At 41.1% G+C, this 23,918-nt stretch overlaps 3 protein-coding genes and 1 long non-coding RNA gene across 7 annotated transcripts in view; 2 read left to right on the top strand and 2 right to left on the bottom strand.

Annotated features, from left to right (window-relative positions):
• LOC109524413 (connector enhancer of kinase suppressor of ras 2) overlaps positions 1-799 on the bottom strand; it is a 59,559-nt gene extending 58,760 nt beyond the window's left edge. The window contains exon 1 of the mRNA XM_019884289.1: positions 425-799. Coding sequence (XP_019739848.1) covers positions 425-488 — 64 coding nt within the window. The 5' untranslated portion in view covers positions 489-799. The remainder of the gene's footprint in view (positions 1-424) is intronic.
• Positions 800-2,733: 1,934 nt separating this feature from the next.
• LOC109524374 (uncharacterized) lies at positions 2,734-4,399 on the bottom strand. The gene is made up of 2 exons (XR_002169951.1): positions 4,306-4,399; positions 2,734-2,946 (listed from the first exon to the last, which is right to left on the bottom strand). It is a non-coding gene; the product is annotated as an uncharacterized LOC109524374 (long non-coding RNA).
• A 120-nt stretch (positions 4,400-4,519) lies between these two features.
• Positions 4,520-11,545, top strand: hdx (highly divergent homeobox). 3 transcript variants are annotated; one of them, XM_019884180.1, is made up of 11 exons: positions 4,520-4,619; positions 5,361-5,490; positions 5,850-5,996; positions 6,102-7,232; positions 7,310-7,360; positions 8,753-8,899; positions 9,558-9,759; positions 9,847-9,920; positions 10,642-10,740; positions 10,861-10,983; positions 11,067-11,545. In XM_019884180.1, exons 2-11 carry the CDS (start codon positions 5,425-5,427, stop codon positions 11,319-11,321), a joined length of 2,295 nt encoding a protein of 764 aa, XP_019739739.1. In that variant the 5' UTR covers positions 4,520-4,619; positions 5,361-5,424; the 3' UTR covers positions 11,322-11,545. The 3 variants fall into 3 exon arrangements, with proteins under 3 accessions (XP_019739739.1, XP_019739741.1, XP_019739740.1); XM_019884182.1 differs by having other exon boundaries at positions 10,861-10,979; positions 11,067-11,235; XM_019884181.1 differs by lacking the exon at positions 5,850-5,996.
• An 86-nt stretch (positions 11,546-11,631) lies between these two features.
• Positions 11,632-23,918, top strand: part of rps6kal (ribosomal protein S6 kinase a, like) — a 25,037-nt gene continuing 12,750 nt past the window's right edge. For both annotated transcript variants that reach the window (XM_019884183.1, XM_019884184.1), the window contains exons 1-12: positions 11,632-12,372; positions 16,028-16,087; positions 16,168-16,284; positions 16,352-16,433; positions 16,530-16,610; positions 20,107-20,186; positions 20,885-20,991; positions 21,252-21,289; positions 21,599-21,741; positions 22,065-22,135; positions 23,346-23,434; positions 23,666-23,730. In XM_019884183.1, the coding sequence (XP_019739742.1) occupies positions 12,346-12,372; positions 16,028-16,087; positions 16,168-16,284; positions 16,352-16,433; positions 16,530-16,610; positions 20,107-20,186; positions 20,885-20,991; positions 21,252-21,289; positions 21,599-21,741; positions 22,065-22,135; positions 23,346-23,434; positions 23,666-23,730 (960 nt within the window). In that variant the 5' untranslated portion in view covers positions 11,632-12,345. The remainder of the gene's footprint in view (positions 12,373-16,027; positions 16,088-16,167; positions 16,285-16,351; positions 16,434-16,529; positions 16,611-20,106; positions 20,187-20,884; positions 20,992-21,251; positions 21,290-21,598; positions 21,742-22,064; positions 22,136-23,345; positions 23,435-23,665; positions 23,731-23,918) is intronic.

A 23,918-nucleotide genomic window follows, 5' to 3' on the forward strand; every position in this document is an offset into this window, starting at 1 on the left:
CCCCACCCACCACCCCCACACACACACACACACACACACACACGAACGATGACATGAGCTTCAAGTGTGTCAGTGAAAGGAGCAGATGACACATCCTCCACATTCATTGATGAGGCCACTGCATGGGGCTTACTCCAACCGCATCAGCACCATCAGCGGCAGCAGCCTGTAGGTTTGCCTTACAAGGCTCGCTCTCAAAGAAACCATATACTGTAATGCACAATAAATGCTGAGTGTCCTCACTTTTTGGAGGGAGGAAACCCATCTCACTGCACCACCTCCACTCACTCATTCAGGTACGAAAAGCTCCATGCATGCAGTGTGTGACCACCGCTGCTCACTTCACCACCATCCCGTAATCCTCAGTCAGATCACATACAAGCCGGACGTTGACGTGACGCAGAGAAGGGATCCTATAACTCACCTTTCATCCAGTCCAGCACTTGCTTTGGTGTCCATTTACTTATAGGTTCCATAACCAAAGCCATGATGTCACAGCCTCTCTGCGTTAAACAGCACAGGAGTGAAAGCAGGCTACATAGAACGACTTGTCAGTCACATCTGGAGTGACGTGGTGCCGGATCATTCAGAGTGTAAAGAGACGGTTGTCGGTTTTATTCCCTCCATCGGAGCATGGCCCCCTGCAGAAACGGTGAACGGGATGCGGTGGTGCAATCTACGCGCACGCAGAGGCAGACGCGCGCACACGCGCTCCCTGCCGCCTTACCCTCCCCTCTCCTTCTTTTTCTCGTGCCTTCCCGCCAGCAGCTCGCGCGCTGTGAGAAGGGGATTCGATGGGAGCGACCCCTCCCCTCTCCTCTCCCCCAGCCCACCTCGCTGCAGCATCATAAGGGCCACCTCGCACAATACAGACCGGGGAATGGTGCAACGCACATCATGCAGAGAGGATCTCATTCCGCGCCCCCTCCTCCCTCTATGCACACTTTTCAAACACGCAGGGTCAAAGAGCGTTTAGGGGACGAATGAAAATGATTTCAAATATAGAACATAAAATATTATAATAGAAACGAGCACCTGTGAAACTCTCAAGTGTTAATCGTGCTTAGTGAGAGAACAGTTGGTGCATTCTTGTTGAGGCTGCCTCAACCCAAAAAGGTGTTGTGTGCGTGACTAATGATCAAGATACACACTCCATGCACGGGGAAATCCGCAACAGTCGTCTGCATCTGCATCTCGATTGAGCGATCACCGGAGAGGGACAGCGCCCCCTGCTGTGCATATGAGACATTTGTGACGTCATGGAATAACGCGTCACCGGTCCGCCACAAATGCACGGTTTACTTGATACGAGGAGCAGCTCTAGATATGCTCTATTTAAGTGCCTTGGGATAACTTTTCCTGTAAATGGTCGCTATACTAGTAAAAGTTATTTGCTAAAACAAAGACATTAGTAGAATGATATCTTTGTGAAATCCCTTTTCCCTTCTTTTATCGTGATCTTTGAGCCAGGGGTCATTCATTGTACATGTGACGGACAAAACCATAATCAGTTTAAAATAATACAGGTAGTGAGTCTGATTTCTAGAAAAAATAATTATGTCAAGTCTAGTATGAATAACTTTACATGTACAATAGTCAAACCAAAAGTAGCCTCAAAAGTGTTAATAAACGAGCAGCACTTTGCATTAATCTGGGCAAAAAATTAATACTGGAGGTGATTTTTCATGCCCAACAATGCAGCTATCCGCATAGGAAAATCACCAGTACAGTACATATTTGGCCCGTGGGCTGTCCAATTCCTTCTTTCCAACTTTTGTTGCTCACCAGATTTCAATACTGTAATCCACTCAAGAAAACTGTCAGCCTGACGGAGCTGTGTGCTGCAGCCAGGAGTAGCAGTTTGAGTCCACGTGGTTGTGTATGGAAATATAATTGGCACATTATTTGGTCACACCTTCTGTCTCTCCAGTCTCTGGTTGTCCAGTTTTGTCACGCGGTGATAAGATTAGAAATGATAATTAAACATTTAATTAGAGACATAAGAGAGGGCCAGAAAGGAATGATTCCAAAATCATTTTAATAAAAGCACACAATTACACTCAGTATTAGAAGCAGAATATCACTTGCATACAGAAATACAAAATGGTGCCTCGTCCAGGCGACATATGTAGACAGAGTCTAGCCAACTTATGATCTTTCCGCTTATCGCCGCTCTGAACGCTGACTGGCTGTAAGCGGTAACAGTGATTTTCCTGGCATCATCATGCAGCCCATCACTTGCTGTTGCTGGCATGGAATTTGTTCTGTACTGGTGTGGCCTGACGTGAAGACTTTGCTGGAGGTACCCTAGAGTACTTTGTTGTCCAGCGGTGACTTGCCTGTGTGCCATAGCTTTTCAATGCCCGTCTTACATATGGGTTTCTTGAAGATCAAGTTGGCAGGATGTTTGTGGAGCATTTGCGAAGGTTCTCGAGCCACTGCTGACTACTACCGTTTGTTTGCGGCAGACCTTGCAACAGCGTCATGGCGGCAAGGCTGCCAGTGCCGACATTTGCTCGTGACCGTCCCATGCCAGCAGACATGGCGTGGTTAAAGAATAAGGGTGTAGAGAAAACAAATTCTAATCTCTTTAAAATGTGCACAACACATCAGGATTGCACTACGTACAACCTCAAAGCACATACAACTGTGACTGGGGATAGCTCTAGAGACACGGCAGCTTATACGTGTTCCTCATTCTGACCATGATCTCGGTTCGTGCTACCAAATGACGAAGGGATGGAGTTAAAGTTTCGGGACAGCAGCACTGTCACAAGGTCGGATGCAGGGAAGACTTCACCAAAAGATGACGTTGCCCACTCTGAGCGTGAGCACCAGGCTGACAACTCAGCCACAGCGCCGGATCCTGAAGCTTTCTCTTCATCCACATCTTCTGGTGTTGAGAACAGATCAACTTGCTTGACCTGAAGACCACGGCACAAGGGACTGGAAAAGAAGATTCAAGTTAATTCCAAATCTGAAGGTCACATTGACAATGAATGCGTGTAATTAATTAGTGTGGGGTTAGTGTTAGTATAAATTAATAGCGGTCATATGATTCTCCCATATGCCATTGATTTGCATATCATCTGTTTTTAGTTTGATGGCAGCAATGCAATGTATAGCTTTGAAATAAAATATTTGATTTTACTCAGTTTTAGAGTTAGTGAAGATTAGATTAAAAATGAAAAAATAAAATGTTATTCATAGTAATATTAACGTAATAAAAATATTGAAAAACTAAAAACAGGAGAACCAATGTGGAGACTCCACTCATTTTACAGAATACAAGCACGTCATGGCGGATGGTCAGTATGGTACCACCTCTGCCGCCACACTCCAGAGTGGAGTGTTTGATTACATCGCAAGTTGGCTGACAGTGCACACCCTAAATATTCTACTTAGACAACTAAACTGAAAGGCGCCTATAAATAAAATTTCTTCTTCTTCTTCTTATTATTATTATTATTAAAATTGCAGGCTAAGGGCCACACCACGCTCTTAGTTAAAAAATAAATCAATAAAAGTTCGTCTGGAGCCCTGTGATGGTTGATGGTGACGATAGACTCCATTTATAGACCACCTTTACACTACCAGGAAAGAAAACAACACTTTTCTAGTCATCAACTATATGTAGAAATGAAACGTTGTTCACCTCCAACCATATCAAAAACTGCCACATTTAAACGGAAAATTCACTTTCAAATACATTGTATAAAATCCATGTTTAACACAATTGCATGGGGATTTCATACGAAACAAAACAGAAAAAAACTTTCAGAATAAGTAAATACTGTGTCCACTTTCGGTCTACAGCTCCTCTCTCTTTTTAACTTTGATTCCACATTACATTGATTAAAATAAATAGGTATCTCTTCCCTATTCATTCACCTTCAGTGAAACCACCCCAAATCACCACCCACACACACCAAAGATGCAACGCATACGTTTAGAAATGAAAGCAAATCCAATTGTACCATAAGACACACATGATATGAACATTTAAGCAGACGACAGAATTTTAAATACGTCTTCGTCCACGTTCAGAGCTGCTAATAATAAAAAAGCCACCCAAACGCCACAAAATATAAAAGCATTCAACTATAAAGACAAACCAAAAACATCCTACTGCACAAAGAATGAACATTTAAGCATATAATTACAATGCAAACATGCGATTTTTTGTTTTAATATTCAAATGACCCTATTGAATTGCCTACTTGCATTGAACTCAGTTTAAAATAGCTCATGAACGATGTACCTACAAAAACACTAAGAACGAGCTCCATTTGGGACTAAACTTACCATCAGATCGCTTTAAAAAGAGATGTCTACGTAGAAAACTCCAAACGCTCACCGGTAGAGGTTTTCGCGTAAGATGGCAGTGAATGAAAATCCGTTGAGGGCCAAAGTAGACCAGGGGCGGGACTGCTCAGTTTCCAGCCCTCCCCGGATGTCAACACGATGATCTCGCGCTCCCATTGGCCCCCATCCGGGCATACGTCACAATCATGATTAGAATTGATGATCTGACGGTCTGATTTCATTGTCTCGCAACGGGGACTGTGGGAAAGAAATCTGCTTGAATTTAAGAGCATCATCTGAATTGGACAAAGCGAGTATGGACGTCATTTCACTTTTCGTCCCAGTTGTTTCCCGTCAGCTTTGTGTTTTTATTCGCTCGAAGCCAGGGTCAGTGAAATGGCAGCGGCAGAGCTCTAGAAATCTCGGGTAGAAAGGAAAAGTTTAGCTCCAGCTGCCCTAAGAAAGGTTTGCTAATGCTAGCTCGCGTCTGCTCGTACAAACATGGCTTCTCGGGCCTGCAAGCTACGCTCGGAAATAGTGTGCCGATGTGCAGCTTACCGGGGTTCGTTTTCTACGTGCTTGTCCATAGCAAACTGTTTAGGTCCGCGCTACCTGAGTGGGAGGTTTATTTCTCGATCCCCGTGCATCCTCGCGCAAGAGGCGATGCTAATTATCGCTCTAACTGTTACCTTTGCAGACTGTGGCCATGCGCAGTGAGCCTGCCAAAATAAAGCCGCTGCATGCTTATTGGTCATGCAACAGTCCATGTGATTTTGTGCGTGTTCGTTTTCAACCTCCTGATATGGGTTTACTAAGTTGGTCAATACTTTTAGTTCAATTGTGACGCCTTAACCTACCTGTTACTACAATCCTGCGATTGCCCTTTCAAAGCGAGCGTCCATCATAATGGCATGGGGACAACAGCTTGATTTTGCTCCGTATCGGGGTAACGAGTGGATGGATGGATGGATGCCAAATTTTATTTGGAGTGAGGGCAGTATTTACTGTTCAAACTAAACTTTAAAGTTCTCTGCTTTGGTTACACTGCTTAACAGTGGTTCGGGTGCACTGAGACACGATGTGACAACAAAAAGTCATGGATGTTTCGCTGTGATCGGCATGGCAGCTCCATTCCCGTCCAGTAGCAGCATGGATTCATGGCCACAGAGGCGTGGCCTCCAGACTGTGAGTACTGTATTGCATATGCATTCGTTTAGGAGAACATTTACTGCTTTCATGGGGGAAAAAAACACTCGGACTTATAGAAGTGTGCGAAGGGAACGTTGAAATAGTAAAATTAGCATTTCATTAGGCTGTGGTTTGGCCTCCTTTTTTGTGTGCTGCCTTGTTTAATATCACACTGTATTGACTGTCCGGGATAGCTGGGTAGTCCCAATTATAACACATACTTGTCTTCTGTCTTCTTAAACTTACATGTCAGAATGAAAGCTATAAAAGTGTCTTGTTGGCTACAAAGGTAATAGAGTACACAAAATAGCGAAAAGGAATGACCACTAGCATCACTGTTGATGATTGCTTTCTAGATGAACCTGCGGTCAGTATTCACAGTGGAGCAGCAGATGATCCTGGAGCGTTACTATGATAATGGGATGACCAATCAGAGCAAGGCTTGTTTCCAGCTAATACTGCAATGTGCTCAGGAGGCCAAACTAGACTTCAGTGTTGTCCGGGTAAGGATAAAGAAATGGCAACTAGATTGTGTCTTCATTTAACTCAGTTAGTCTCTGCAATGTTCCGTGTTAGTATTATTTATTGATTTGTACTTCTCCCTATAGACGTGGGTTGGAAACAAAAGGCGGAAACTTGCATCTAAGGGAGATCTGAATGGAGGCTTGTCTCATCCCTTACCTAGTCATGGACTTGCTGGGGCACTGTTGTCCAGTCACTCATTAGCTCAAGGAGCTCTGTCCAATCATGGGCTGTCTGCAGCAACATTGCTCCCAGCTGAACTCGCTGTCGTACGGAATATCCATAATCGTGCGCACCTTCTCCCTCCATCATCTTCCTCTGCTTCTTCTCCCTCTCCTATCAGCAGTGGGAACAATAACAACAAAAATGACGTCATACAGACCAGTATTTACTCCCAGAACTCCAACACTCGCCCCCGGCCAAAACCCACAGGTTCCCTACAGTCAGATACTGAGCTCTCACCTCTCCCTCCCTGCTCCTTACTCAGTAAGGCTGTGCAAAGTAGAACTACCTGCAGCTCCTTGTCTCTTCACTCCAAGCTTGTGTCACTCTCTCAGAATTTGCCTTCCCTCACGTCTGCCTCTGCGTCTCTGGTCTACACTGCTGGAAGGGACATGAAAACAAGTTTGTCCCTCAGGGATGTAGGATTGACTGCAGGGGTAGGAGGCCTACCTCCCAGCTGGACTCGACCATATGGCACTGCACAGACTCAGACATGGCCCTCTTCCCCTCAGTCCCAGGCTCAACTTCAGCCCAGGTCTGAGACCAATCCGCAACCACCTGCCCCAGCCCCACAGAAAACCCGTCTGTCCCTCCCACTCCAAAACTCGAGTCCTACCTCAGAGCAGACACCCTGCGTCCAGCAGATGTTCACGATAGCAGAAAGAAGTGAGGGCATCAGAAATAAGTCTGGACTGGGTTTTGCTTTAAAAGCCCAGGAAATGCAGAGGCCAGTTCCACGCACTTTGGATACCAGTCATAACTTCTCCATTGCCATGGAAACCGCAGATGAAGAAGATGAGTGGCAAAGGGAAGAAGAGTTGGCAAACATGGCTGCTCAGAATAACATCCATCAGGAGCAGAGAACGTCTTTGGTAAAAGGGAGCCACTCATTGACTACGGCCCACTCCCCAAATCTGCTGATTAATAGCAACTCAACTCATCAGGGCTGCTACTCCTTCACACAAACCTCACTTTCTGGGGATGACAGCTCACAGGTAGGAAAGGTTTTATGAAGTTGTCCAGCTGAGTGAATTGAAAGCATGAGTCTGATTGGGTTTTTATTTGTTTACAGACTTCAATCAGTGCTGCCACTTGGGTTATCAGCAACTCCAGAAAAAGAACAGTGAGTTCCATTGTGCCAAATCCAGTGCAAAGAACTCCTCAAAATGTCCATCCATACCGTTAATATAAAATTAATTTCAAATTGGCAGTGCAGAAAATGTACAAAGAAAATGTACCTTATGATTCTATTAAAATGTGCCTTTACAAAAACACTAATGCTCAAGTTTGACTGTCACTATTGGAGAGAGATATATTACCTGAAAAATATGTTGTGGTTGTAGTGAACTGTACTTAAAGGGACAGTGTGTAAAAGTGTGTTGATTTCTCAGTTTTTGTTTCAAAACCCACTATTAATTTCACTGATGTACAAAAAATACATATGTTCTATCACACCAATGTCATTTCTTCTTCTTTCTCTCGTTCACCACTAGATGACACTGATTTCTATACATCGTTCCTTCAATTGCACTGAGCTGTTAGAATTATTTTCTTTCTGACGGACAAAGTCAATAGTTGAAAGATGTTTTCGTCAGCAGTTCTATCACATTGTTGACTTCACTGACGGTGTCAAGCAAACTGAGCATTATTATCTTTTGTAAAGGTAGATTTTTATATTTTCATTCAGCTCTGCTGTGCAGGTTAAGTTAACATGATGTGTGTGTGTGTGTGTGTGTGTGTAAGAATACGTACTGTATTTTATATATATATATATATAGAGAGAGAGAGAGAGAGAGAGAGAGAGAGAGAGAGAGAGAGAGAGAGAGAGAGAGAGAGAGAGAGAGAGAGAGAGACTGAAAATTAAAATTTAACATTGAGGGACTGAAAATTAAAATTTAACATTGAGGGACTTTTTTTTAACCTACTCTGATCAAGAAACAAGTGAATTAACAACTATTCAGGACTGCTTCTTGGTAATTCTTATTAACTTTAACCACACTTTTTGAATAGAAATGTGTAAAATATAAGAAATAAATGCAAGCAAATTTAAATGTGAGTTTGGCTTTACCTAAACATATTTTTGACGCAGATTATAAAAATATCTTTACTGTTTTGTTTTGTTTTTTTAATTTTTGTTAACCACATCACGGTTTTGACATTTAATATTTTTGTTTTTAAGTTTGGCCTAAAAAGCTTGCGCAATACATATTTTACCGTGCGTTGTCATTTATAGCTATGACTTCAGAAAAACATCCATCTGATGCTGAATCTAACCCTTAATAAATAATAACAATAGTAATTATTATTATCATAAACATTCGATGTGCTAGAGTAAAGACAAGGGCAGTTTCGGAATCGGGGAAAAAAACATTCGTAAAAGTTTGCCAGAATCTCTGATTAAAAAAAAAAAAATGATGACCATTGCTTTTTGCAGTGTTGATGTCTTTAATCCTTGCTAAGATATGGTTCTTGTCTCCCATGTACAAAGTTTGTCACATTCGTTCACTGTGTTCAGTTGCAGGATCGCACCCAATTCAGTGATGGGGATATCATTGAACTGAAACGCTACTGGGACAGGGGCATGACCAGCCTGGGCTCAGTGTGCAGGGAAAAGATCACTGCTGCAGCAAACCAGCTCAATGTAGATACTGAAATAGTTAAGGTAAAACTAAATGTACCATGTCTTTTTTTGGTGTTGATATAAATCCATTTTGGAGGTAGGAGTTTCTAACATTGTTGTGCTTTGAAGGACAATTGAAGATCTATTTGGAACAACTGCAGAATTCTGTTGCGTAGACTAAGCTTTTCATCAAGTTAGAAGGTCGACGTTAGGCTTTCATGTTCCACACTCAAGATTTGTTGTATACGACATCAAAAACTTCAACAAGAAAAAATCATAGTTAGGTTTGTGTCTGGATATCCGGTCAATGTATCCAACCTAAACAGTATCAGTACAAAATTTGACCACACTTGCCAAGTCATAAAGCATGACTGCTACTTGAGACTGTTAGGATTTGAGATAAAGCCTGTACTCAAGAACACCGGACTTGAACGCCACCTACAGGACGCAGTTGTTCAACCTTGACCACACATCGAGGTCTTCAAGTGTACTGTAATTTAAAATTATAATGCTGTCGACAACATGGGTTTGTGGAATATATAATACAGCATGTACATTTGTCATTTTAAAAAGAAATGTGAGATGTTAAATTTAATTCATTCTATGCTTTTATCCGATCGAAATGTGACCTTCTCACCTTTTTTATTCACATCATTGTCACTTACTACCACTGTGTCTTTATTTTGTCCCTGGCTGGTAGACATGGATTAGCAACAGACGAAGGAAGTACCGTCTCATGGGTATTGAAATACCCCCGCCTAAAGGTGGGCCTGCTGTATTCACAAACACGAGTTCCCCCAGAGGTGACTCGCCGGTGGCATTTAGCCCCGAAGAAGATCGTCTTCGAACACCCGAATTCGGAGATGACTTGAATGACGGGGTATCTCTCTGCCTCTCTGAAGGTGTGGCCTCTGATGTAACACTCACATCATCGTTTACCTCTCATTGAACTGTGGAACTTGGTGGTAATGCAGAGCTCTTACCTCTAGATAGCACCCCTGACTCACAACAGAGAGATGAAAATGGAGTGAATGTGACTGGTGCTGCGCCGCTGGCCAATGTGGTACTTAAATATGTCTCCCTCTATAATTCAGTCTTGCTTCATTTAGACTCTTTACAAATACTGTCATGATTAACGGTACATGCGACAGCAGCTTTGCTGTGCTTTCACTTTTTGGACTTTTTTCTAAATTGAAAAAAAAAACATTGTAAGCATGCTGCTGATGACCGTGACATTGATTTATTTTAAGGTTTTCATTTTTTAATAGCCATATTCTTTTTTCATTTTGCCAAGGCGCAAATTAAGGACGCATATGCTGGTCTGGTAAATCAACCAAAGCTTTACAGATTTGAGAAATTATTTTGCCTGTTGGTTAAGTTGTTAGTTAATAGATACCGTCAGTTGGACATATGGACTAAATTGCTGGTTAATGAAAGAAAAACATACAGTAAAGTAATAATAAATAAAAATGCAATGAAAATTAGACGTTGCTTTTGAGTTGTGGTTCAACTAAATTATTTTCAAAAACAAACTTGTGAAACAAGAAAAGATTGAAAAATACCGGTCACTTGACCATAGGAACACATTCAACTAGGGTGTGTCCTTGAATTAGTTTCATAGGTGGCTTTATTTGTTATTACTTTTGTCAGATTCAAGTTATTTCTGTGACCACTGAGTTTTTCCTTTTCTTAGCAGAGGGCTACCGACAATTTTGCCCATGAGTGTATAATTTATTATAATGCCAAAATGTGTTGATTATTTTTTTTGTTTTGTTTTTTTATAGAAAGTTGAAGTGATTGATAAGGATGATGTGGAAGATGACGACGAGGGTGAAATGGTGCCCGTAGATCTAGAGCAGATGCAAAGCTTGCTTGAATTCAAGGTGAGGACACACACAAAAAGATGTTGCAAAAATGTGTCTTGACATTCTAACCAAATAGTTTCTGAAGAATCTTTTGTGTTGCTAAGTGACATAACTTCAATTTTTTTTTTAACTTTTCAGCATGAGGAAGTGCAGTTCTTAGAGAATGAGCTAGAGAACCAAAAACAAAAATACCTGGACCTTGCAAGCTTCACAAATAGGCTGCTTAGTGCTCTGAGAAATAAAGATGTGGAAAAACAGCAAGTACATTCAACAATATGTTTAATATGAATGCCAGCCTCAACTTGTCAAGTGTTTTCTTTATGGTTTTATCATTGTATGTTCAGGAACTCATTGCCAGTCTACCTCAGCCTTCGGACCCGGTGTGGGACATGACCAAGGACAGAGGAACTCTGCCTGATGTTGTGTCAGAAGAAAAGTCATCCAAGTACCACATTACTATGACAACAAGTGGTATTGAGCATACGCAGGAGCTTACAGTCAAAGGCTCCCCATTGATGAACATCAAAGACAATTACATTGAAGTTACTCAGCCCTCTGTATCAGAGGAGCAAATGCAAGGAGAGCAAGAAAATGACTAAGTATTTCGTATACAGTATACAACACCTCTGCACAAACAAATGTTTCCAGATGCTACACAGAAACGTATTTTAAACAGGAGTCACTAACTATTCATCGTTACAAACACATGCTTTGCGCCTAGTGCCTGTGGATTGAAGGTTGTCTCATTCAATTCATTTTTGATGCACATCATTTGCCTTGCTCTTGTCAAGTCTGGAGAAAAGAATAAAGAACTTCCAACTGACGTGTGATTGATTGTTTCTTATCCATCAAAAACTACATATACAGTACATATAATTCTTTCATCATCGGCCTTTTACGTAGCTCAAGAAACAGGCTGCATTACAACATTGGCGTAGCAGTCGTAAAAAAAACCCCTCAAATCACAAGCATTGAGAAATACCGTACATTTTTCAGACTCTTTGTGGCCATGTGCTTTCTGTGAGCAAGCCTAAATAGAATATCCTCAGCCTTTGTTGGTGGGAGAAAAACAGCTGGAGTGAAAGTGGATGAGCTTTAAAGCCTCTTATTCCGCCCAGGGCAAGAGATGGTCAGGCTTCAACATTTAGCTTTAACTCCCGGGAATCCGAAACGTGAACTGATGTCAACAGAAAGCCGATGCGATACGTTCATTTATTTTGCTGCGGTGTTTTAAATACGTCGCGTTGTTTGCGAAGCCTGCCCCTATTCTTGTCGTCGACCTGGTGCTTTGCGGTGGATAGGGGGAAATCCTTAACTGAATTGCGTCACAAATACGTCAATAAACTCATTCACTGACCAGTTAACACAGTAGCCGCCATATTCGCAGCTATGGCAGGGTAACGGTAACGCTGCAAAGCGCATGGTCCCATCATTAACATCAAATACCCACGCGCCCTTACCAAAATCCCACTCCGATAGTGGTCCACGGTCTTCCACGCATCTTCCCCCACGAACGATCAAGCCGAGCAGCCGGGATTTTACAGTGGGGGAAAGCATGTACTTTGGAGCGGGGGTGTAGGTGGACTACGATGCCTTAGATTTAGAGAGGAATCCTGGCACAACATGGAGATAAACAACGTTAATAGTGAGGTGGGTTTGTGTATGTTTACTTGCTCAATATTGTTTCTGCTTTTTCGCCGAGTTGAGGTTAGCATGCCCTGGTTAAAGGTTACGCTCAATTCGCGTCACGATCTGCAGTGCATCGCGATGCATGCTAACACGCTAGCTAATGATAACAGCTGGTTACATGTTTATTTTTGTTGCACCACATGGGTTTAGCAGAATTCACAATTTTCAACTCTGGCCTCCGGAGCCAAGCATTCCGAAACAATATCACAGTTGTTGTACAATGAAGCGCAGTTTCCTTGTGCGGTGTTCGTTGTCATTTATACTTCCCAAGAGGAGTTTGCTGCTTTGCTAGCTTAACGCATGTAGCATTAGCATGTAGTTCGTGTGCGAAGTGACAGCTCGCTCTCGGGTAACGTTTTTCTTCTCTATTATCGATTTAACAGACCTGATTGTGTTGATGTATTACATGTTAATCTTTTCGAAATCAAGGCACAGCCGAGTGCAGGGTTGCTTGCAAGCACAGGTGGAAAAGAGTGCGGCGTTGCATCTAAACTTCCCGGTGTAATTTTACGTCATGTTTTACGCCATCCTTGTACGTATACTGTTCATTTGTAACATCAATAGCTAAGCAGTTACTATTAAAACCAGACGTGGCGATATTTCAACCAGTTTCAGGGTGCTTTGGAAACTATAGAGTGTAAAACGATTCATTCGGATAAAAACGTGCAGATATTTGCGGCCAAGCAGTCACAAGAAACATGAATAGTTCTCAACTGTTGTAACACTGGGACCCACATCTTTTTGTTGTTGAAATGTACCCTCTTAAAATACATATACAGTATGTTCCACTTTAAAACCCAGTTTCAAATGAGTTTGTGATTCTCCCAAAAGTATACAGTATCGCTTACTATGATTTCTGAATTTCACTGTAGTTGTGTACATGGTAACTAGTCACAAGAGCACAGATGGGTAACATTTTCGGACGTATACCCAATAGTGTGTGATCTATTTGGGTACTTCAGAACTGTTCTAAAAAAATCTGAATACAAATACCTGACATTTTATTTTAACTAGCTGAGTCTGCCTACCACTTTTAGGTTCCGACCCACCAGTTGTGATTTGTGAATCATTGATTCAAATGTTGTGTGTTGGATGTATTTTGTTATAACACATATGTCTGTAGCTCTAAATATATGCCAGTCCGTTGATGCATACCGGACAACGTGGGGTGTGTGGAATCGGTGAATGTTAATTGTATATATATCATATACAACTGAGACTGTGATCTAATGTATTCTGGATGAGGCACATTGACAGCTAAAGCACTGAAGTAAACATCTAGATTAGCCACGTCAACCGGAGTAGCCTTTTAATCCCCTTTGCATCAGTTTTGGACTGTGTAAGACATTTTAACAAAAGAAATCTTTCAAGAGAGTTGGGATTTTTGGAAATGATCAGTTGCATGTTTGAGAATGGCAGAAAAAAGGCCTGTCATGCCGCAAGTGTAGGCTGCACACTTGCTACAAGCTGTGATGAGCCACAGCAGAGGTGGGAGTGAAGATGCATGTGTGAATGATGTCCTGGCTTTAGCTGGAGCCATCATGTTAAAATTAAGACTTACAGCTGCATCAAGGCTTGCATATTGATATCCCTCAGTTGTATCTTGCTTTATCTTTCATTTGTTATATTTTCAAGGCAAATGCTCTGACAGCTTTCTGTAGTTCAACCCTATTGGAAAGTGATTTGTTGGCCTCTGTTCTGTGTATCTGAGTGAACGTCAGTGGCTCCACCCACTGAGTGGGCTTGCGTAGTGTTATGACTCATCCCCTCTCTTCAGAGGCTTGATGGAATTCAACACACACAAACACAGTAGACAGAATACATCACGCAGTCAGTGAAACATGCAAAACCTCTGCAGCGCTGCTTTGTGATAAAGATTATATTTTTCATGCACACATTTATATTTGTTCGTGCATTTGAGTGGCCTTTCAGTTGTTAACATTACATTGTGTTTTATTAATTTGTCGAAGAGAGACAAAACACAGTTCTCTGTTGTCATTGATAACAAACTCATTGTGACTACCATGTACAGTATCAGAGTGACATTTTCATAAAGAGGCTGCGTAAATGCAGAAGACTTCACAAGCCATGTTTCATCTAAACTCCATGCGTGCACAATTGTGCACTGCTCTCACCCGCTCACTGCACATCAAATGTATAGAAAGCATCCAAATAAAAGAAAAAAAGTCAAACCTGAGCTCTATTGGTATTTCCATTTTCATATTTGCCTCATACCAAAAAAAAAAAAAAAAAAACCTGAAAAGTTGTTTTGGCCCTTGTGGTTAACGAAACGGAAAGAAAATGCGCCAGAAGGACTAAAAACGGTGATAGTGGGAGCAATTCAAACTGAAATGCGCACCGGTGTCATGCATGGAATTATTATCACACGGGCTTGGTTAATTTGACCTAGTCTCAGGTCGTATATGCGGCTTCTTTGCAGTGATATTAACGTTGATGTGCCTTACTAATATAACATTACCTCGGCAGGGGGCTGGGTCTCTATTAATTATATGACTACTGTCAAGTTGTGGTTTGTCGATTTCCATGGTGACAAGTGCAGTACTTGCCAACCGGGAAAAGAAACCTGATGCTTGAGTGAGAATATCTCTACACAATCTTAGTGCAACGTGTGTATGAAGTGTTGATGGCCAATGTGCAATGCAATCCACTGAGTTCTTGCAGCTCAGCGCTGCCTCGCGTCATCGATGCATAAGCCATAAATGAGTTTTTGGTTGGCTCAGACCTGGGCCGTAGCTAGTTATTTGGTTGGCCCAAGCAAACATAGTCAGAGCACCACCACCCCACTACTTTTGCTTCTTTTTGGTAAAATGTCAGTTATGTAATATTGGCCAATCTGACATATTAAATTAGCATATATTTCCCACCAAAGAGTTTGAATGAATATTAGGGCGTTATCTATTCCAAAGAATGTGGATTTGATAATATTGTCATATTCACTGGGCTAGGTAAAGTGTTTAAAATCCTTGCTGAGGATTATTAATGCAAAAGTCACTTTTATTGATTTCTGGACAATTCAAGTTTATTTGGGCTGTTTAACAACAGTGTCATAAAAGCCGTAATCCTTAACCGACTCTTACAAACTTGGGCTCATTTTATTTCTGTTCAACGATATCATCTCTTTTGACTGTAACCTATCTACATGGTGTAATTTAGTATAATCTCAGGTTTTGGACACGCATGGTACTGGTTTTGGAATTTGTTTAAATGTTCGATGTTGCCCACCATTGTCTAACAAATGCTCAGACACATGGAAAATTACAGGGAACATTGATCACAAGAGCCATTGAGGCATGCTGTGTCTGCTCCAGTCTGGGATTACGGACTGGTAATAAATAACAAGGGACCTATGCTGCTGTACACGAGGTGTACTTGTCGAGCATGGATTCCATGATGTTTGTCAACAAACAGAACTACATGTTGGCGAAAATGCCCAGTTATTGCATGTGACTCATCGTTTTCATCTGTTGATTTGTTCATCATTCACGTGGGCGTGCAGGCGCTGCAGTCCTGTTCAGTTGAAAGCACGCCTGCACAAGCTTTCCTTGAGTTTTGCTTTTTCCGACTCCAATGATGTAATTTGTTTTTGCGGCTGCAGGTCAATGGACATCAGATCATGGATGAGCCCATGGAGGAGGGAGAGTGTTACACGCACTGTGTAAGTAAGGTCTGGGGTACCAATGCATGCAGACTGGCATAGGTGAACTGGATCTTGCTCACTTGTTCCTGTGTGTGCAGGATGACGGGGCGTACAAGGAGATTCCTATCACTCACCATGTGAAAGAAGGCTGTGAGAAAGCAGATCCATCACAGTTTGAACTCCTCAAGGTCCTGGGTCAGGGCTCTTTTGGCAAGGTGAGAGCACACTAAATCAAACAGACCTCTCGCTGTTTATCATCCTAAATTGTTGTTCCTCCACCAGGTTTTTCTAGTAAGAAAAATTGTGGGTCCAGATGCCAGTCAATTATATGCAATGAAAGTTCTAAAAAAGGCATCATTGAAAGGTAAGGTGACTCTTCACAAAACTCATAACACAAAGAGTGTCTTCTGTCGTCAGTGTTGATGTTAATCCATTACTGCACCCCTGTGTTCTTTTTCAGTCAGGGACAGAGTTCGCACCAAGATGGAGAGAGACATCTTAGTGGAGGTCAATCATCCCTTCATCGTGAAATTGCACTACGGTACGCAAATGGCGAGCGACAATATATCTCTGCAGTTCTCACATCACATAGATGTTCATATAACCAAGCCCTAATCTCAGTGTTGACATTAAACAAAAGTGCTGTGCTCTTATTTTATTGTGGACCCTGACAGGCAACCCTTACTATTGGGTCAAGTTTGCCTTTGACGACAGAATGTTTTATCAACATATTTAATTTGTCCATCCATCCATTTTCAATAGCGCTTATTTGTGCTGGTCGATATGGAAAAAAAAGTCTATCACTATGTAGGCCATTTTATATCACCATAACGATATATCACCGTTTAGATATAAAAGATAAACAGGGGTCATGCCAAATAAAAAAAATAAAAAATACTGTAATTGATACTGGATTTCCTGTAGCATGCATTTAGGCACACTTTTTTTGTGAATAATTTTTAATAATTATTGGTCTATTGATGTGAATTATTTCCCAATGATTTGTCGACATCACATCTTTACGTATTTTCATGTATAGACTTGAAAAGATGAAATTACATAATACACACTTATGCGAACATTATTATACCCTCTCCTCTCTATTTCTGTATGCTGCTTTATTAAAATCCACAGTCTTCACTTAGTATGTTTTCTTGCTGCAGTTGGCTGAAGAGTACAAGCCTCATCTGAGGTCCTGAGGCATTACAGTACTAAACAGCGGCACGCATGAGCTAAGATAACTTGGTGGTTACACACAAGGACACGATTGTTGGTACAGTACCTCTCTGTTTGTGAAAGAAAAATCCACAGTGGTCACAAAAGTAAATTTAATCTAGTGCTAAACGATTTCCTGTTTTTTGCTCGAAGTTGAGATTCCAAACGCCGTGATCGCTGACACTTCAGATATTTGCAGTGCTCCTGACTGCCCCAGAATCTGTTGTATCAGCTATTTCAACATTGTCTCCCTCATCTCCCGCCAAGCTTACGATCAGAAGCGGCATGTTATTCGTGACAGGTCATGCAAACCGGTCAGCTCTGAGATGCTGCTCGCGAACTGGGATGGAATTCTTGGCAATGACACGTGCCGTATCGAGGCACAAGTTACGAGCCGCGCTTGCTAGCTGATGCAGCTACACGTTATTCTCCCTCAGTGCTCATCCTCTCCTTGAAGTAACTAACCTTGCCTCCATGGTGGCACTCAAGTTAAACTTATGATAAGCATTGCTATCACGAAAAGCGGACAATGAGTAGCGAAGAATTGGGGACACATTTGATCAGGGATAGCAAACTAATTTTTCTCACGGGCCACATTATAATTATTGTTTCCCTTGGAGGGACATTATGACTGAAATTAAACACACACACACACACACACACACACACACACACACACACACACAAAAGCCCACCATAGAAGTTAACATGTTTGATTTGCTTTCACGGGCCACATAAAATGGTGTGGTGGGCCAGTTCTGGCCCCCGGGCCTTGAATTTGACACCCATGCATTAGATTAATGTTGGCTAACAGCGTTGCCAGCCTTAGCTTCTCACAAGTGGCACATTCTTGATTGTTCTGTTACGTTTTGGGCTTGGGAGGTGATATTTGTAGCCTGCGCCATGTCTGTTGCCTGCGCCACATACACGCATCTGCTACTCTAATAGACAAGTTGAATTGAGGGACTTGGGAATGAAGTGCTGCCTTAGACGGTGGCTTCGTTTGCTTGCATCTCCTGCTTTGGGTGTATTTGGGAGAGTCTGTCTCAGCAATCTCCAGAAATATCCAAAAACATTAAAAAAAAAAAACAAACAAACAAACAAACAAAAAAAAAGTCATTTGATTTCTTTGAAAATTACTTTTTGGAGAAATAGCTGCTAGATGGGTCTGATTATTCTGGAGATATAGCAGCTACAGTCTACATTGGTGGCTCATTTTCATGAGACCCGGCCATCCTTTTCACAACTCGCTGAACTGAGTGAAGCTAATCATTGGATGTGAAAAGTGTGCTATGATTCTTGATGCATAACATATCACAGACATGCCACGTTATTATGCACGTGGGAGTGGTTATAAATCATGGGGGGGGGAGGGGGGGAATGCTATGTCTCTGTTAAGGGTCAGACACAATTAGTCTCAGGATACTGGCCGATCTCAGATTTGTTCATATTTCAAGACCTATATCTGTTTTATTGGAAAAAAAAAATCGGGATGGGTGCGTACCGATACCAGGGATCATTAACAGGCTGACGACAGCCTTATTTTCAAGTATTAGGTACTCCAGACAAAAGTCGTTACCAGTTGCTGACTTTATAAGTGAACTGTATCCATGTCAACCCCCTCATGTGCCTCTTGAGATTCAATTTCATTTTGTAACGTGTATATTCATGCTTGGAATGTGTTAATGTGTTTTTTACCAAAATGTATGTTTATTTGTTCGCTTAATTTGCCTAGTTTTCATTACAAAAATCTCACGGGTAACTGGCAAACAAAACTATTATTATTATTATTATTATTTTTTTGTTTGTTTGAAGCATGACTACTGTCCTGAGGAAGGAAAACATATCATGACAGGAATGTTCAATACCAATTTTTTTCCAGACCAATACCAATACGAGTAGTCAACTCTGAGTACTCACTAATACCGATACAGTACTCTAAATCACAGATACCAATCATACTTTGGATACATAAAATTTCCATTAGACCAATGAAAAATCATTTTAAATAGACCTTTTGTTTATTTCGGACAAAAGGTAGAAGACTCCCTCTCCAGTAGAGAATTAATTCCAAAATAAAATGCAAACACCTAAGTCTGAATGTATGATTTTAAAAAATGCTCAATAAATTGGACATCTCCTTGAGTTTTATAAATTGAAATGCACAATAACACAGGTTCAACTGTTAAGCATGACAGTAGGAATTTGGCAATAAGTGAGAGTAGCACTCTGTATAATACACACACATTACATACATATGTAAGGAAAAGCTCTATGCTGATTTTACCGCAATTAGCAGTAAAAGAATTACATATAAATGCATTAAATGATAGCAAAATGCTGTCAGCCATGCTGAAATTGAGTTACCAAATAAACCTAAAAACACACTAATAATGCACTCAAAGCCTTAATATAAACCTGATAAGCATACATACCTATGGAAGTTACATCTTAATGAGAATGTGAGTGGAGGCAAATGGATACAGTTCACATAGAAAAACGGCCACGGGTGCTCTCAGACATTTCAAAATTGACTGAACAAATAAACATATACAACATTTTGGTAATGGACAAATGAGAGGCCGCCCATGGATACAGTTCACTTAGCAAAAGCGCTTTCACATTCGGCCGCTGACGCAAATACCAATACCTTAAACAAGCATGGTATCGGCTTGGAGTGGTATTGGTTCTCACCTATCCCTCATTCTTATCGTCATGGTTAGGTTGATGTAAGTGAGCATGTGTGTGCTGTGTGTGCTGTGCAATGTTATGCATACATCAACAGTTAAATAGTGCGCTTTCCATTCCTTTCCTTGCTGCAGCCTTTCAAACAGAAGGGAAACTGTATTTAATACTGGACTTTCTCAGGGGAGGAGATGTATTCACTCGCTTATCCAAAGAGGTAAGCGTATGTCCTGTTGCTCTCCGTCTTATTGTACTTTCAGGCCTACTGTGTGGTGATTTTCTTTCTCCATTTGAAAAGCAACGCAAATAGGAATATTCTTTAAACCCAAAGGAGCGATGAAGATGAAAGATTCCTGTGCGTGCATTTAATATTCAACAACGTTTGAATGATTTCTTGCAAGCGTAGACACTGCCAAGTCATGTCTCTTCTGTTTATGTTCATATTTAATCATATTATGACTGGAATTCCTCATGGAAACACAAGTGCTTTCAGCTTTTCAAGTATTAATTGGTTGTCAGCTCGTGGCTCTGATCAACTTCTTTCAAGGGTTTTCACCATGGGAGCTTAAGTCACACTCTCCTGATAGAGCTTTTGTTAAAAAGCATCTCTCAGCAACAAAGCAAGAGCTGCCGACAATGTCAAAACCACCGCACATAGAATGTAGATATTGTTTTGCAATGTTCTGTATGTGAAAATACTCTGGTCTACTCGCTGTTGGTTGGTATGGTGTGTGTGTGTGTGTGTGTGTGTGTACAGTGATCCCTCGCTACTTCGCGGTTCGTTTATCGCGGGTTCAGTGCATTGCGGATTTTTTCAAAAAATATTAAAAAAATATATAGATATATATATATTTTTTTGGTCACTAAATTGTCCTACTCTGAGTTCAGAGAGTAAATCTGTCCAGTTCTTAACAGGTTATGTTTACAGAGGAAGATGTGAAATTCTACCTTGCAGAGCTGGCCCTGGCCCTTGACCACCTGCACAACTTGGGCATAGTTTACAGAGATCTCAAGCCAGAGAAGTATGAGACCTCACCTTCACCTTTGAACTTACACACTCAAACTCCAAAAACTAACCGTAACACTTCGTCCACAGAGCCTCTCACACAGTGTGTTTTGTTGTTTCATAACCTCATAAGCTCAAGCCCCCAAATTCAAGATAAGATTTGCACAAACCCCTCACCTGCACTAAAACTGATGATTTTCTGTCATTGCTGTTTCATTGTTAAAATAGTATTTTGAAGGTTTCGATCATGGAAAATGTCCTCCTTTTCTCCCCCAGCATCTTACTTGATGAAGCTGGACATGTAAAGTTAACAGGTATGTTTTTGTTGCCATATATCATAGCATGTTCTTTAGTAGAATGTAACACACAAAGTAATCATCTGTGTTTGGTTAAAATTTTTTTTTTTTTTTGCTTTACTTCAAGACATTTTCAATGAAGCATGTTCGAAATGTAATATAGTGTGTATTTTCTTTTTTACTCACCTTCTAGAACAATCTTTAATGCTCATAAAAAAAAAAAAAAATAATGCTCATTAAAAAAACCCGCCACAACACACTTTTATCTGGGGACTGTCATGTTTTTGTTTGTCCAGATGAGACATAATCGGATGTCATTGTGTACAGACTTTGGCCTGAGCAAAGAGTCAGTGGACGCTGATAAGAAGGCTTATTCTTTCTGTGGTACGGTGGAGTATATGGCCCCTGAGGTGGTCAACAGGAGAGGACACACACAGAGTGCCGACTGGTGGTCGCTGGGTGTACTAATGGTATGCCGGTTCGAACATTAGCTCATGATCTTGAAATAGACCAGGGCTTCCCAAATAGAGTATAAAACTGAGTTCCGGTCCAGGGCCCAAGAGGATCTAACTGATTGCCATTGCATCAAGTATATCCACGATTAGTGTTAAAGAACGTACTAGAAGGTTTATAACTAACCTGAATCAAAATGCCCATAATCAAGAGGAAAAAAACCCCAATACAATAACTTTTCTATCTTTCAAAAAAATGCAGACTTACCAGTTCACTCATTTTCATTCGCGGAGTGATTATGCATTTCTTGTATTACTTTTGCTTTCTCATTTGTTTGCAGTTTGAGATGTTAACGGGGACGTTACCATTCCAAGGGAAAGACCGCAATGAAACCATGAACATGATTCTCAAGTGAGTTACATTGTCATACAACTGTTCTAATAGAACTCCAACAGTGATAAATAAGATGACAAGTGAGGTCCAATTAGTGTTCCCAACACAAATACTGTTCAAGTTTTCTACCATGTATTAATTCATGAACAGGCATTGATCCTGAATGCCAAGTGGCCACAAATTCTCACTCTTTTCAAACACAAACACAAACACACACACACACACACACACACACACACACACACACACAATATTAATGCCGTGAAACTGGAGACTCCTTATTGCTCATGGGAGGAAAGCCAACCTTGCCTTTGCCCTTGCCTCAACGTTGACATCATTACACATGCACTTCGACAAGCACAGAGGAAGGATAATGTTTTCGATTAAAATACAGTGTCTTCTACTGCTACGACTGCTAAATTAGCCCTCAGTATGGCTTCAAAAATACTGAAACGTGCCAGCGAGTGTCTTATGAAGCCTATTCACATTGCTGTTCAAATAATCGTGATAGTGGTGTTCATGTTTGTTCTCACTGTACAGTTTGGCTTGGTAAAATCTACCATCTGTGTAATTGTGCCACCGCTTCTGAAAGGCAGGTGTAAAACTGCCGTGCACGATTGTGGAGGTATTCTGCAGGCAAAATGAGAGGTGGCGGTGAGAATTTTTTTCAATGCAAAGAACAAAATCATCATGACATAGTGGCTACTCAGCAATGCAATTTTCCAGCTTCTCAAGGGAATTGTCTGATTTGGAGCCCACCACAATAGCCATGCAATATCACCTTCGACAAAACTGCTTTCAACTCAATATTTCCTTGTGTCATGGTCATTCAGCGTGCTGTCCGATTGTAAATCTTCCACTCATACTTACAATTCCATCTATTCAAACGTCATTTTTCATGTGTGAGTGTAGATATATTTCTGTATACATATAAAAATGCATATTTTATATATATTTTTTACCCCTTTTTGTGCAAAGTTAAGAATGCCTGCCTTCCTTGGTTTGAAACCACTAATGCACTGTGATATTGATTTGAATTTGATTAATCATTCAGCTCCGTTTTTAAAAATCAAATATTGCACTGTAATCCAGTTTTTTAAAATTCTTTTGATGAAAGTAGCTGTTCTATATTATTCCAGTAATAGGTGACAAAAGAGGCGACAGTTTTTTTTCGGACAGTGGCGCAATGGTGCATAAGTTATCTTTTTCTTTCTTTTTCCCCCTTTAGAGCAAAGTTGGGAATGCCTCAGTTCCTTAGTTTGGAAGCCCAGAGTTTGCTGAGGATGCTGTTCAAACGTAACCCAACAAACAGACTAGGTGAGTGGCATTGCATTTTAACGGTGAATCAAACTATGAAATGACAGTATGTAGCTATTCTATGCCCTCAAGGTGAATGTCTTCTTTTCAAACATGAACTTAACTACTGACATTTACTTCAGTCAGGTGCAGAATACTACAAATAGAATGTGTGAAAGTGTTGATATTTTCTTAAAAAGGTGCATCTTTATCGTGCCTGGTCAACTGAAGTGATATGATCTGTGTCTTCAGGGGCCGGACCCGACGGTGTGGAGGAGATCAAACGCCATGCTTTCTTCTCCACCATCGACTGGAATGTGGGCACGCACACACACACACAAACACACGCACACACGTTATCAATCATTCCCCTCATACCCACACAAACAGACACTCCAGCTTGTTGAAAATTCACACTTGACAAACGTTCAGCTTGGCCATGAATTTGCCAGCACTGTGTGTGTGTGTGTGTGTGTGTGTGTGTGTGTGTGTGTGTGTGTGTGTG

This window comes from Hippocampus comes, unplaced genomic scaffold, assembly GCF_001891065.2.
Source record: "Hippocampus comes isolate QL1 unplaced genomic scaffold, H_comes_QL1_v1.1 scaffold156, whole genome shotgun sequence".
NCBI classification, from domain to species: Eukaryota; Metazoa; Chordata; class Actinopteri; order Syngnathiformes; family Syngnathidae; genus Hippocampus; species Hippocampus comes.